Source organism: Arachis stenosperma, chromosome 6 (assembly GCF_014773155.1).
Source record: "Arachis stenosperma cultivar V10309 chromosome 6, arast.V10309.gnm1.PFL2, whole genome shotgun sequence".
Classification (NCBI taxonomy): Eukaryota; Viridiplantae; Streptophyta; class Magnoliopsida; order Fabales; family Fabaceae; genus Arachis; species Arachis stenosperma.
In genome coordinates, this window is record NC_080382.1 from 3,029,246 (window position 1) to 3,042,999 (window position 13,754).

A 13,754-nucleotide genomic window follows, 5' to 3' on the forward strand; every position below is an offset into this window, starting at 1 on the left:
TAAACTATCTTTGTTGCGCATAGGTTGGCAGGGCTAGAGCAGCAAGGTAGAGATCGTCATGATGGCAAGATATCTGCATATTCAACGCCTCGCACCTCGATGTTATCTTCAGTCCTGCAAAGAATTTTTTCTGAATGTGCGCATTAGACCATGAATGCTTCCTTGCATACATGTCAGCTATCCATGGATAGTGCTGTAACCCGAAATCTACCACACTATCCATCCATATTCTCTCCAATTCGTCAATCTCTAGATCACCCATTAAGCATAAATGGAATTTTCAAAGAAACCCGGGCCGTCCAACCTTAGCAGTGGCATTCCTTAACAAATGCTAGCTGCACAACCTATGATGTGCACCGAGAAAAACTGCACCAACCACACTCTTCATTGCAAGATCCTCGTCCGTCATGACGGACTTCGGCTGTTTTTCTTTCATTGCCTCAAGAAATGACTGCAACAACCACACATAGCTATCTTCTCTCTCATTGCTCAAAATTGCGCAACCAAACACCACCATCCTCATATAATGGTCCACCCCTGAGAATATTACCAAAGGACATTTGTATTTGTTCCGACCATATGCTGCATCAAATCTCAGGACATCCTCGAAGACATTATAGTTATAACGACTTGTACCATCGCACTATAAAAGATTTTGAAGCATCTTCTCGCCATCCAACGAGTACTTCCAGAATATTCGACAATCATTACTCTTTAAACTTGAGAAAAACTTCAACGCGGCCTCAGCATCTATCGCGTCAACCCGTCTTTGCTTCTCTATTGCATTATAGATATCTTTTATCTCGAACCCAACAATCTCGAAACCCCCTGGCTGATTGGCAAAAGCGCAAAATATTGTTGGCACTCGCAAGCCAGTTTTCCTCACCGAATTGATTTGGTGCAAATCACCTTCCTTGACCGATCTGTGACCATATCAAACCCCTAAACCTTGCATCCAACATGGCATGATTGTGGTTAATCACAAAATTGTTCAACATACCAACGCCGACTAGTATCATTAACATGCACCTTTATTCAAGCTTCACACCCGCACGTGTGATAGATCGAGGATCCATTTTCATGTCTCCCTTTTGCATGTATTTTCCCTCTCGCTCTCCTTCCCTCGAGCACACGAATATCTGCCAAATGATTTCACCCTCCGACCCTTGCTTTGTTCTGCGATCCACCTTCAACCTCCTCACCGAGAATCCCTTAATCCGACTGTATTCGTTGTAGTAGTCATAAGCGGCTTGCAAATTTATGAACTCCGTCATAAGGATGTCGTTCGTTGTCAAGGATGAAAAATCAATTGCGTCAAAACGACCCAATCCCACCAACAATCATCACTGATTCTTCTACTTCTATCTCTGCATCTCCTTCTGACAAATCCATCACTTATGTTTTCTCCTTAGGAATGGTTTCACCACTCATCCCATTTTTCCCAACCTAAAAGACATAACATAGGCCATGGGTTACACCAAGCAATGGGGCACATCAACATAAATTGGACAATAACAGATTATAAACTTCACAAATGAACAAAACACACACCCCTGCAGCGCATGGACTCGGTGAAAATCAGATGACACCTCGTAGCTTCATTTTGTAAACCCATTCGTCTGACACAGTTCACATATCACACTAATTGAAACTTGGCATTATCAATCATAAATATCAACACACAGTTATATTACTCGTCTTAGAAAAAATCTCGTACATATGTCAGATCCGCCTCCAATTTATAAATAACAACCCACAGCAATTTCAATACAAATTTTAATAATTTCCAATTCGTGTGTATAACACATGAAGGCCACGTCTAACATGAGAAACTTAAAACTCTTGTCATCAGAGTACCGTGTGGAGAAGAATTAGAAATGGGTCCAAATATATTTTTCCCTTATTTCATTAGTTCATTCATATCAGATAAAAGTTTAAAAGCTGAACACATTTCATTAATGAGACGAAATTTTCTGTAACATTAATTTTTTTATTTTAATTTTAATCTCGACAACTTAATAATAGCAATTACCCACGTTACATGCATAACAAAATCAAATATTTAAATTCTGTATATTTGTACCCACATCACACACCATAAATATTGCAACATTAAATTTATTGTCAATTTAGAGCCACGGCTAAGACACGATCCCCCAATTGAAACCAATTTCGAGAACATACGTTCACCAATCTTTAGAGACATTTTCGAACCGTAAATAATTTAAGGCGATCGACAACGTATTTACATCACTAGTTGTCTCATATTATCCATTGTCTCCTTTATGGTAAATTTGAACTCGACTAGATTTCGATATTTACTTGGGTGGCGTTAAAACGTGCGGTACTGTCTAATTCTAAGGGTGTGTTTGGAAAACTCGTTGAAAAGGAAGAAGTACGTTTAAACTTCTTGAAAGTTTCAACTTTTTTGTTTGGTAAATTTTTTTCTCATGAACGCAGAAGTGATTTTGTTACCAAAATCACGTTTACAAGAAGCAACTAAAGTGTGTGTTTGGATTGTGGTTGGTCAAACTGGAGTTTGAATAAAAGTGATTTTATAGAATTGATTTTGGATAGAAGTAAGTTTGTGTCAACATGATTTATGTTTGGCAACTCTTTACCAAAATTGATTTTGATAAAATAAATTTTGTTTGGATAATATTAGTTAAAATGACTTTTAGATAGATAATTACTTAAAAGGACATGACATTAAATTATAATATTATTTTTTTATACATGTTTAATTTTTTTTATATTTTTTCTTATATATTTTTTATATAGTATATTTTTAATACTCTTAGTACTCTTTTTTAGTACAGTATAATTTTTAACTATTATTATTATTATCTAATGGGATCAATAAATTCTATTATAAAAAGATAATAATAAATATAATACACAAAAATTATAACTATAAAAATATATAATGTCAAATAAAAAAATTAATAAAAAATAATAAAAAAGAATTCATATAGAGAGGAATAATAAAAATTCTATAAATAATGCAATAATATGTATAAAGGGTAAAGTTGGTAAAAGAAAAATAAATATTGAAGGTATTAGCTAAAAGCACGTTAGTGCAACGGAGAAGCTAGAAATTATTGCTTCTTGTAAACGTGGGTTTAGGAACAAAAGCACTTCTGCGTTTGTAGAGAAGAAAATTAGCCAAACAAAAAAGTGAAGCTTTCAAGAAGCTCTAACGTGCTTTTTTCCTTCAAACGTGGTTACCAAACACACCCAAAGGGCTTTTAGCCATGGATACTAGCCATTTATTTACCTTTTACCAACTTTATCCTTCATGTATATTATTGTATTATTTATAGAATTCTTGTTATTTTTATTTATATGAGCTATATTTTTTTATTATTTATTATTTTTATTTTTTAAAATTGTTTGTTTGATATTATACAATTTTATAATTGTGATTTTTGTGTATTATGCTTGTTATTATCTTTTTATAATATGATTTATTAATTTTATTAGGTAAAATAAATTAAATAAAAAATTAACTGTAAATAATAATAATAGTAAAAAGTTATAGCATACTACAAAAAAGTACTAAAAATACTAAAAATATACTATATAAAAAGATCATCTAAGAACTTTAAGATTTGTTTCAATTACTATAAAGTAAATATTTAATTTTTTTTATTATTTTTAGTACTCTTTTTTATAATTATAATTCTCGTATACTATGTTTTTGTGTAATTTTTTATAATATAGATTATGATTCCATTAAAAAAATAAATTAAATAAAAAATTAATCATAGATAATAATAAAATCATAAACGTTTGATTCCAAATTAATATTAAGAATAAGATTATTGAGAATACTAGAATAAGATTACGATATAAAAAATTACTAAAGTAACATTCTTACTTTAATACTTAAAAAAATGTAATATATTTGATTAAATATTCTTTTACATATATATATATATATATATCTAAAATTTATATTTTTTTATTTTTATTTAAAAATATATTTTGTCTATTTTTATATGTTATTTTTATTTTAGTAAGTAAATATTAATTTTATTATAAAATTAACTAATAACATTTATTTAAATATCTAAATTAAAATGATAGGATAATATAAAAAAATTATTTAAGTTGAGGTCTATTTTAGTAATTTTTTATTTAAAAGTAATTTTAAATGGTATAAGCCAAACAATATTTATTTTATTATAATCAATTTTAATACAAAAATTACTAAACATAAATCACTTTAACACAAACTTACTTCTTATCAAAATCAAGTTTGCAAAATCAATTTTATGCAAACTCTCATTTACAAACTGTAATCCAAACATATACTAAGTGGTCCAAACGAAACTTTTCCATAGTCTCAATCCAATTTAACCCTACTTATTAATAATCTTTTATTTAAAATATTGATAGACTTAGATGAGTTGTAATAATAAAAAATTTTCATTTAATAAATAAATTAGTATACTTTTCTCATTGTGAATTGATTCCCGTGTTTTTTATTAATTTCGTTACTATCCGATCCTTCAAAATTTAGAAGATAGTTTCCTTATCAAAAAAAGTTTCTCATAACATACATTCTTTATGGTCAAAATGGATAGTTTTTTTTTTTTTTTTCAGTTCCTCCTAACATTTGTCCCCTCTTTTATATAGAAGGTTAAAGTAAAAAAGATTCGTGACATAATATTAACCTCTCCTTCAACGGTATGTTCACAAGTGTTGGATAAATAATGGCTTAAGCCTTATTGCCTTAAAATGATATACCTTGAAGTTTATTTAATGAATTAAAAATAATTTATTGTGATTATTTAAGTATACATTTTTTAGATTGTTCAATGCGGCTTAACTTACAAACAAGGGAGAAACAAAAATATTCTTATTCAGCATTGGTATAAAAAAGAACAATAAATCAATCAAAGAATATTTTACAGCAGCTTAAAGAAAAAAAAATACATCATAAAATAAGCATGAAGACCAAAATCACGATTATCTCATTCCATCCCTGTGCATGCAACTTCTATGACTGCCATACTATTTATATTTGGAGAAACTCTCAAAGACTAATAATTTTTATTATTTTTTATTATTATTTAACCATCATAAATATGAAATTATTTTTAATAAATAAATTTTATTAATTTATATATATAAATTCTAAAAAATATAAATATAAATTATATTAATTTATGTATATAAATTGTAATAAATTTTTATATATAATTTTTTTATAAATATAAATTAAATATTTACTAAATATTTATAAAAAATATTTATTAATCATCTAATATTGTTTTTGTACTGATTATATAACAATGTTCTTATACTGCTGATCATGACTTATTTCTCCTTGCATCCAATGTATCGGTTAGTTGCTATTATCCATCACCATTTGTTCCCATCATTTTTTTTATTAAATTCATTCATATATTTCATATTTGTACACCAAACACAAGTTTTGAAGCATCTATTTCATAACATATATTAAATAATTTTAGAGTAATATAAATTTTTACGAGTAAACTTTATGGAAAGAATTTTTCAAGTGACATTTTTAAATTTTAAAAAATAAAAATAATTTTACATTTAATAAAATTTATTTATTTATTTATTATATTAAGAATATATTTTTTAAATAAAAAAATATAAATTATAATTTTTAAAAAATATATATTTTTATTTTTACGATTAAAATTTTATTAAATATATTAAATAAATACTTTTTTTAGTAACTCAATTATACTCAAACAATTCATAATATCGGCTAACAATGAAGAAATATGTACACTAAAACGTTGAACTACGTATGCATCTTTCCTTTTAAATCCTCTTGTTTTGGTTTAGGATTATTAAAGTGTTGTCATTTGCATTTGAAAAGAAGGTTTTTTCGGTTCAAATAAAAAGTTAGATACCTAGCATGTTTGCTTATTGTGGGAGGAATCAACCAATTATTTCTGATGTATATTTTATTTATTCTATTTAATTTTTATTATTATTATTTTTCAAACAAAGTAATTATGCATATAAATTTTACATCATCAAGACTATATACATTCTTATTGGACAACTCCAAAATATGAGAAAAAAATATTAAAATGTTAAAAATGATATTTTATTGTCTCAATTAATTTTTTTTAGAAGATTCATTTTTTTTTTAATTTCTACCATCAAATTATTTACCATATACATAAAGAACTAACTTAAATGGTTACACTGAAAAAATAAAAATATTATTTATATACTAAAATTAGTTATTATATATTTATTTAATTTTAATATGTATTTTATATTTTAATATATATTTTAGACTAATAACTAATTTTAATATATACGTAATATAATTAAAAAAATTAAAAAAAATAACACAACAAATAATTGTAAATATGGATAGAAACGAAACTAAAATTCAAAAATAATAAATATTAAATTTTACTGTTTTTCATTAAATAACTTTTTCTTGTTAATTAGTAATAGTAGCAGTGAGTAGATAGCTTTAGGGTGTATTTAATTTGAAATGCAGATGGATTGCAGAAAGGAGTTGGCCCGACAAAAGTCAACTATTTGCAACTCTTCTGCTATTTTTGCAGCTTTTCTAAAATGGAATGTGGTGATCTCTTCTCTTCTCTTTGATTTTTTTATGTGGTGGGTAAGATTGAACTTCTTCACTTTTATCTTTGAAATTACAAACATTGATATATATATATATATATATATATATATATATATATATAGATTCATTTCTTTGAAAAAATAAATTGATTTTTTTCTATAAATTAATTACTAATACATCATTATTCTAAACTCAAATTTAAATCAAGTTACAATAGGAGTACACGGCTCAACCTTTAGTCCTTTACTCCAAAAAAAAAGTAAATAAGGGATAGAAAGTGAAAGGTAAGGGCAAAAATTCCAAAACCGCATAGCAAAAGGTGATCAGAAATGGACCAATGGCAGGGTTGCATTTGTATAGTATAGCATGGATATCAATTCGGTTTGAAACACCTTATCAGCATAGGAGGACCATGCAAGTTGCTTTGAATCTCATTCCTTCACATGTACACATGCATCAGAAATGTCAAAAAAAGTAGTCTGCAACATCTTCACACTTCCCACCATTTACTTCTAAAATGTTGACTAAACGAGAAAAATAAAAACCCAATGATCTCAATGGGCAGAAGACAGAAGACAGAGAGAGGTAGATATTAATCATATTATAGAAAGAGGCTAGTGTTTCAATTCCACTACAAAAACTACTTAAATTTCATTCATTTTCTTCTCATCTTAAGAGTTAAGATTCAAACTCTACAGTAGCTACTAGAAAAATCTCCCTTTCCCAAGATATATACTTACTTTTAGTAAGAGAGTATCTTCTATGAACATTGATTAAAAATGTTTAAAATATTTTACCTCTTTAAATAAATATTCAAAAATATTATCTATAAATAAAAATTAATTATTATGTGTATTATAAAATATATATTTTATATTTCAACATGTATTTTATTCTGAAAATGGATTTTAATATATATTATCAAAAAAGTTAAAATTTTTATATGATTATTTAATTAAATTCATGTGTTTAAATAATTTTTTTAAATAATAATTTTAAAAATTAATTATATTTACTAATATAATAATATATAATTAATTATTTATATAATTTTTTTTACTAACAACATATACACATTAAATTTTATTATCATTAATTTCAAAATTTAAAAGATTTATAATTTTATGCTTAAAATCTTAGAAACTTAAAAGAAAAGACAGATATTATAGATGGGTGCTGGGGTTTCAATTTCCCTGTAATGGCTAACACTTCTTCATTCATTCTCTTCTAATTTTTAGATCCAAAGTAGACTACTCTTTAGAAATCTCTCCCTCCCAATCAATTTATATAATAAATTTGATTAAATTTCTTTTTGTTTGCAAATAATAAACATGAGGATTTGGCCTTTTCTTTTTCTATTTGGTTTAATGTTGGGTAGTTTAATGAAAATTATGAGGCTTATATATAGGTTTTGGAGTAGTAAAAAAACCATTTCATACAACCTACCTTATCATACATATAGATATATGAACGGTGTATATATATAAAATATTTAAAATATAAATATAGTGAACTAAGGCATATTATAGAGATATTAATTTAAATTTTGTAAAAGAAATCTCAATATATGAATTGGATAACTTACTACTTTTTATTTTTAATTTTATTAGTTTTAAAAAATAATTAGATATATAACAAACCTAATTTATCTATTTTTTTTTCAACAATACCAGAAAATTAAGAGGATATCAGTAAAAAATCAGCCAAATGCCTCTTGATAAATCTAAAATCTCTATGTGGATGGTGTTTATGCTAGGCATTATGATATTTTTTTTTCTTTGTAAATTTGATGGTTTTAAATCTACTTTTTTATTTATCATGTTTTAGCCATTTGGAAAGAGAAAAAGGGTAAAGAGATAAATAAGTTAATATATATGGATGTTTCTTCTGCTAAGTATCAGAATATTTCTTTTTCATACTAAATGAATGCTTTTTTATATATTTTTTTGAATGTTTTTGTATTGCAAATGTGAATATCTTTATTTTTTTAAGAATTTCATAATTTTTTAAGAATTCCTCTCCTTCACTCTTTCCTTTCCACAGTCGTCGCCCTCTCTTCCATTCTTAAAATCTTCAAGTTCGAGGTGTTCGGTGAAAGGACTCCCGGTGCCAGAAAAGCCATGGAAGCCATTGTTACCGCTATCACAGGTTGTCGACTCGAGAAAACTGATCCGGTGTCTAAGGACGCCGTTATGATGAAGATTCTTCAGGTTCTTGCTGGAACAATGCACCACAGGGCTTCCATTTTGCTCAATGATCCTGTTGTGTGCACGCTTGTCAATGCTTATTTTCAAGTTGTACAGCAAATAAATGAGATAGTATTTGCATTGAAATTGAGTGGACACAAAGTTTTGTGGAGGTTTTTAGATGTGAGTAGGTTAATATGAAAGAGAAGAGTAAAATTTTTAACTTTAATTAAGTTTACTTAATCAGTTTAAATTTTTTTAAATTTTGAATTTAAAAATTTAAAATTATTTATTAATAATTATAATTAATTAAATTATTCACTTTTTGGCTGGTTAGACACTTAGTTCCTATATTTTTTCATATTTTTTATATAACAAAAACCATAAATAACATCAATCTTAATTCAAATACACTTCTACACTTGTTTTCTTCTAATTTTAAGATTCAAAGTAGCTACGAGCTACCCTCTAGAAACCTCCGGTTACAGTTACCAACATACCGTACCTACTTTTCCCATTCCAATTAGCTAACAAGTTTCATATAAACATTGGTTAAAAAGTTTAAATAAGAAACAACCATATAAAATATATATGTTAAAATATAATTAAAAATAAGTTAAATAAATATATATATTTATATATAAATACATGATAAATGATTTTTGGTGTATACATAATATTTTTGAATAAAATTCTTTTATTCTTTTAATACATTATCAATGCTTTGAAAATTTACAAAAAAATTATAAATTTTACTCAAGTTTCATGTTTATGATATTTTTAAAATTATATACTTAAAAAAGTCTCTAAAAAAATTTGCATGGGACGTTTTTATTCCAAAAATTTTTACATTAAAATTTTTAAATTTTATAAAAATAATACATATAATTCTCTATCGTAATCATACCAGTTATTTTTATTTAGACAAATAGATTATAAAAAATTTGATAAAAGAATTTATATATCTTAATGTAATAAAATTTGTTTGAGGATTAAAATATTTGACGAAAAATTTCTTAGATATCAATCTGAATATATATTCTATTTTTAAAGAGTTTTTAAGATATTTGTTAACAATATATTTTTACTGTTTATGTTAATTAAATAATTAATTACAGTAAGAAATTTTATGGTTTGTAAGGCTCGATGGAGAGAGAACAGGATCAAGCAGATTGAGATATTTACTTAATCTACAGTCATAATAAGTCAGTATGTTATGTTGTATGGTGCATTTAAAATTTGTGTCTTGTTAACAAGTTTGTTTAGGATATTTATTAAGAAAGAAAACGTAGGAATCAGCATTTTTATTAAAATTTGGTCAGTACTTAATTAGTAAAAAAAATGAGTAATTTTATAGTATTGTATAAAATCTCACACTATTAAAAACATCAATGATAACTAATTAATGATTATAAATCACAAAATTTATTCGCCTCTTAATATTCCTCAATTAAAAATATACAAATTAAAAATACTAATAAAAACTTTTTTTTAATAAAAAATTATAATAATCATTAACCGACTCTTAGGCTGTGTTTGTTTCTGAGAACATAGGACAGAACAAGACACTGATGGATAGAGATACAAAATTTTATATTTTTATATTCTGTTTGATGATAAACTAGAACAAATTATGAAAATTTAATTTATTTTCATTTTTTTATTAAAAAATTTGAAATGAAAAAATATAATAATAAAAGATATAATTATAAATAATTAACAAGAATAATGAAAAAAAAGTTGTGTCTCTTGTTAGTATTTTTGTGCTTTTTCTGTATACAAAATACATTAATCCAGTATCTGTAGATATATTGTTTTTATTTATGTCTTTTTTATCAAACACAATTTTATGTCTCTGTGTCTCTGTCTCCGTATTCTATCTCTATAAACAAACGCAGCCGTAGAGTTCTAGCCTCCTAGGTCTATTCCTGAATACATATGGGTCCCCCAAATGATTCATTCTTAGTACACACAATCTCTGTTGGCCATGTAAACATAAAGCATATATATGTTGTGCATGTAAAAGTGATATTTATACATGTATATTCTTCTTCTCTTTATGCCTAGTGCCCAATCATAAACCCACTTGACCTTATAATTGTCATTGAAAATGCCATATTTATTTACTATTGGAGACATAATAGAACAGAAAAAGAAAAATGGTACAACCAAGAGGGTCTTACCTCCAAAATTATGGTGATTGGGAACTTATAAGATGATGCTGCATGTGTGGATGTAAGATGTCTAATGTGGCCAACCATTAAAACATGAATAGTGAGACGTGAATAGTAAAACACACACAACTTTAATCTTAGTAGTGCATATTCCATACACTTTCATTCTCTCTGTCAATGACCAGAGAAAAAAAATATCCCAACAACCCATCAAACACTTCATTATGAGTTAGAGAAAAACAAAATAATATTGTATATATATTAAGTTTCCAAATCTAATCAAGCAATAGATTGAAGAAAGCCAACAAAAAAACTGCAAATTAAAGTTCAGATCACTAGAATTAGCATAATCATACTTTCCCTCATAATAATTAATAATAACATCCTTACAAAACAAATATGAAAAAGATCAAAACTGATGATAAATTCACACATGCTCCATCTCTAATTACATGTCCCATCACTCATGAGCTAGCCTAAGAAAACATAGGAAAAAAGGAACAAAAGTCCAAAACACCACTCCTCACTAATCCACTATATATTCCGGTTTCTAAACATGAGAAGCTTCCTCTTGATCACTGCAAAAGTAATCATCTAAATCGAAATTACATAATTCAATAGACTGCTCAATGGTAGCATCACTGAAATTGCTGTCACTGAAAATAAGATGGGGTAGGCAAGTTTCATCAAGAAATATTGGGGGAGGAGTCTCAAAATCCGATAAACAAAAATCAATAGAAGGTGAATCTAAAAACAATGCATCCTGAAAATAAGAAGAAGAAAGAGATTCATCTCTGAACTCGCTTTGATCCTCTCCTGAAACCTTACTTCCAGATCCATCAGACTGAAATAGAAGAACAGAAGTGGGAGAAGTAGGAGAAGTAGGAGAATGCATGTTCTTCATATTGTTGGTATCAAAAACTTGTTCATCATATTCTTCCTCCTTAGGAGGCTTGAGGAAATTAGTTTGAGCATGTGAACCTCGAAGGCGAATGGCTTCTCTGTCATAAACCATGGCGGCTTCTTCGGCAGTGTCGTAGGTTCCTAACCACAACCTCGTACGCTTCACAGGGTCTCGGATCTCCGCTGCCCATCTCCCCCATGGCCTTTGCCTAACCCCGCGTAGCTTCCTACCCTCTTGAGAACAAGAAGAAGAAGCAGCTTTCATGGTAGCTACAACCACCTTTTTGCCCTTGTTCTGTTGTTGTTGCTGTTTAGATCTTTGCACCTTGGTGGTGTTGTGAGATGGCGGATACAAAATTCTTATCTCGTTTACAATGTGTTTCGAATTCACTTTGGTTCGTCGTCCTTGATACTGTTGATATTCTTCCTCGTCACTCGAAGAATCAGTGATCTCCGGATCCATTACTGAAACACGAACAACCTTGGGTGTTGTTTCTGCATTAAGAGTATCACCAACACCGGGTTCGCGAACTTTGCATATCACAGTTTTTCTGCACATCGAGCAGAGAGTGAAGAGGAGAAAGAAGAGAGAAATATCTTTGCATTGGAAAAAATCAATTGAGATTTTAATCTTTTATACTTGTATTAATCCTTAATAAGTAATTATGGCCATGATTTTATTCATTATGATTCTTTTTATTCTTTCTCCAATTGTTTATTTTCCTTTTATTTTTATTTTAACATATAAAAAGACGAAGAAGTCGTAGATTCCAAGGCCAGGGTGAGTGACAAGTCACAGCCATACGACTCGCCGCATTTAGGAAAAAAACCGTTTCAATTTTAATTTTTTATTATAACACATGTAACATGATGTACCGTCCTTAGCTTCTACAAATTACTATATTTTCTTATTTTTATCTTAAAAAATTTAGATATGGAAGTAAGATAAGTGTTATGTTTTAACGTGGTAAATTTTAGTGTTTTTTAAAACTATGGAAGTACAGAAATCAGACTTTATGATTTGTGTTTAAAAAATTTTAAAAATTTGGGGTACACAAATCAGATCCACCGATTTCTATAAAAAAATATTACAGTATATCACAATTTAAAAAAATGACATTGTGAATCCAATATTAAAAATAAAAATATGTCAAAATTCTTTTAAGGTTAATTTTGAAATTTAAAGCGAATAAATATCCAAACAAGTTTTCTAAATAGTTAAATATTTTTGGAAACCGAACATGAGAACCAACTATATATATTTTGATTATTTTCACTTAAAAAAGGAAAAAACACATTCATGGCATGTATTTTCAATTTTACCAACAAAAAAGTCTTCTCTTTAGTATTTGAATTTGCGTACTCATTTAAATGCATGGAAGCTGCAAATTATAGAAAATTTTTTCTAAATATTAGATTAGAAGGGTATTATCCCCAAAATGATCCATTATGTGGGGTTGTACTAAATTATAGGAGTGCTATAATTTTAATTTTTAAAAAAATTGTTAAAATAACAAAACAGCGACACCTTTTTCTATTTTCATAATTTTTAAAAAAAATAAAAATAGAATAACAATGTCGTTTAGTATTGTTAAATTTTAAAAAAATATTTTTAAATGAAAACAATTTCTTTAAACAAAACGTTGATGTCGTTTTGTGTTTTTTGAAAAGCAAAAAAAAAATCTATAACAAAATAAAACTCACGTGAAGTCAGATAATATAGTTATAGGCACACATGAGACATCTTTCATCAATATTAAAAAAACTTAACACTTTTTTTTCTCTCTCAAAATATTACTCCAAAAAAGTCACCAAAAAAAAATATTACTCCAAAAAAATGTTATATTTCAAAATAAATGTGCATTTATTAAGATTGAATGAACATTAATTATGCAT

General features: G+C 27.2%; 2 protein-coding genes across 2 annotated transcripts; both read right to left on the reverse strand.

Annotated features, from left to right (window-relative positions):
* Positions 1-4: 4 nt before the first annotated feature.
* On the reverse strand, positions 5-1,274 carry LOC130933492 (protein FAR1-RELATED SEQUENCE 4-like). Its single transcript, XM_057863127.1, has 3 exons — positions 1,049-1,274; positions 358-537; positions 5-249 (listed from the first exon to the last, which is right to left on the reverse strand). Exons 1-3 carry the CDS (start codon positions 1,272-1,274, stop codon positions 5-7), a joined length of 651 nt encoding a protein of 216 aa, XP_057719110.1.
* A 9,990-nt stretch (positions 1,275-11,264) lies between these two features.
* Positions 11,265-12,535, reverse strand: LOC130936300 (ethylene-responsive transcription factor CRF1-like). The gene has a single exon (XM_057866346.1). It carries the CDS (start codon positions 12,415-12,417, stop codon positions 11,506-11,508), a length of 912 nt encoding a protein of 303 aa, XP_057722329.1. The 5' UTR covers positions 12,418-12,535; the 3' UTR covers positions 11,265-11,505.
* Between the last annotated feature and the right edge of the window lie 1,219 nt (positions 12,536-13,754).

Bases quoted from the DNA above. Each gene is read 5' to 3' on its own strand.
- LOC130936300 (XM_057866346.1), bottom strand. From the start codon at position 12,417: ATGTGCAGAAAAACTGTGATATGCAAAGTTCGCGAACCCGGTGTTGGT.
- LOC130933492 (XM_057863127.1), bottom strand. From the start codon at position 1,274: ATGACGGAGTTCATAAATTTGCAAGCCGCTTATGACTACTACAACGAA. The intron at 538-1,048 runs GTGTGAAGCTTG...TAATATTCTCAG, and splicing joins TCGATCTATCACACGTGCGG to GGGTGGACCATTATATGAGG. The intron at 250-357 runs GTGCACATCATA...TGGGTGATCTAG, and splicing joins GGTTGGTGCAGTTTTTCTCG to AGATTGACGAATTGGAGAGA.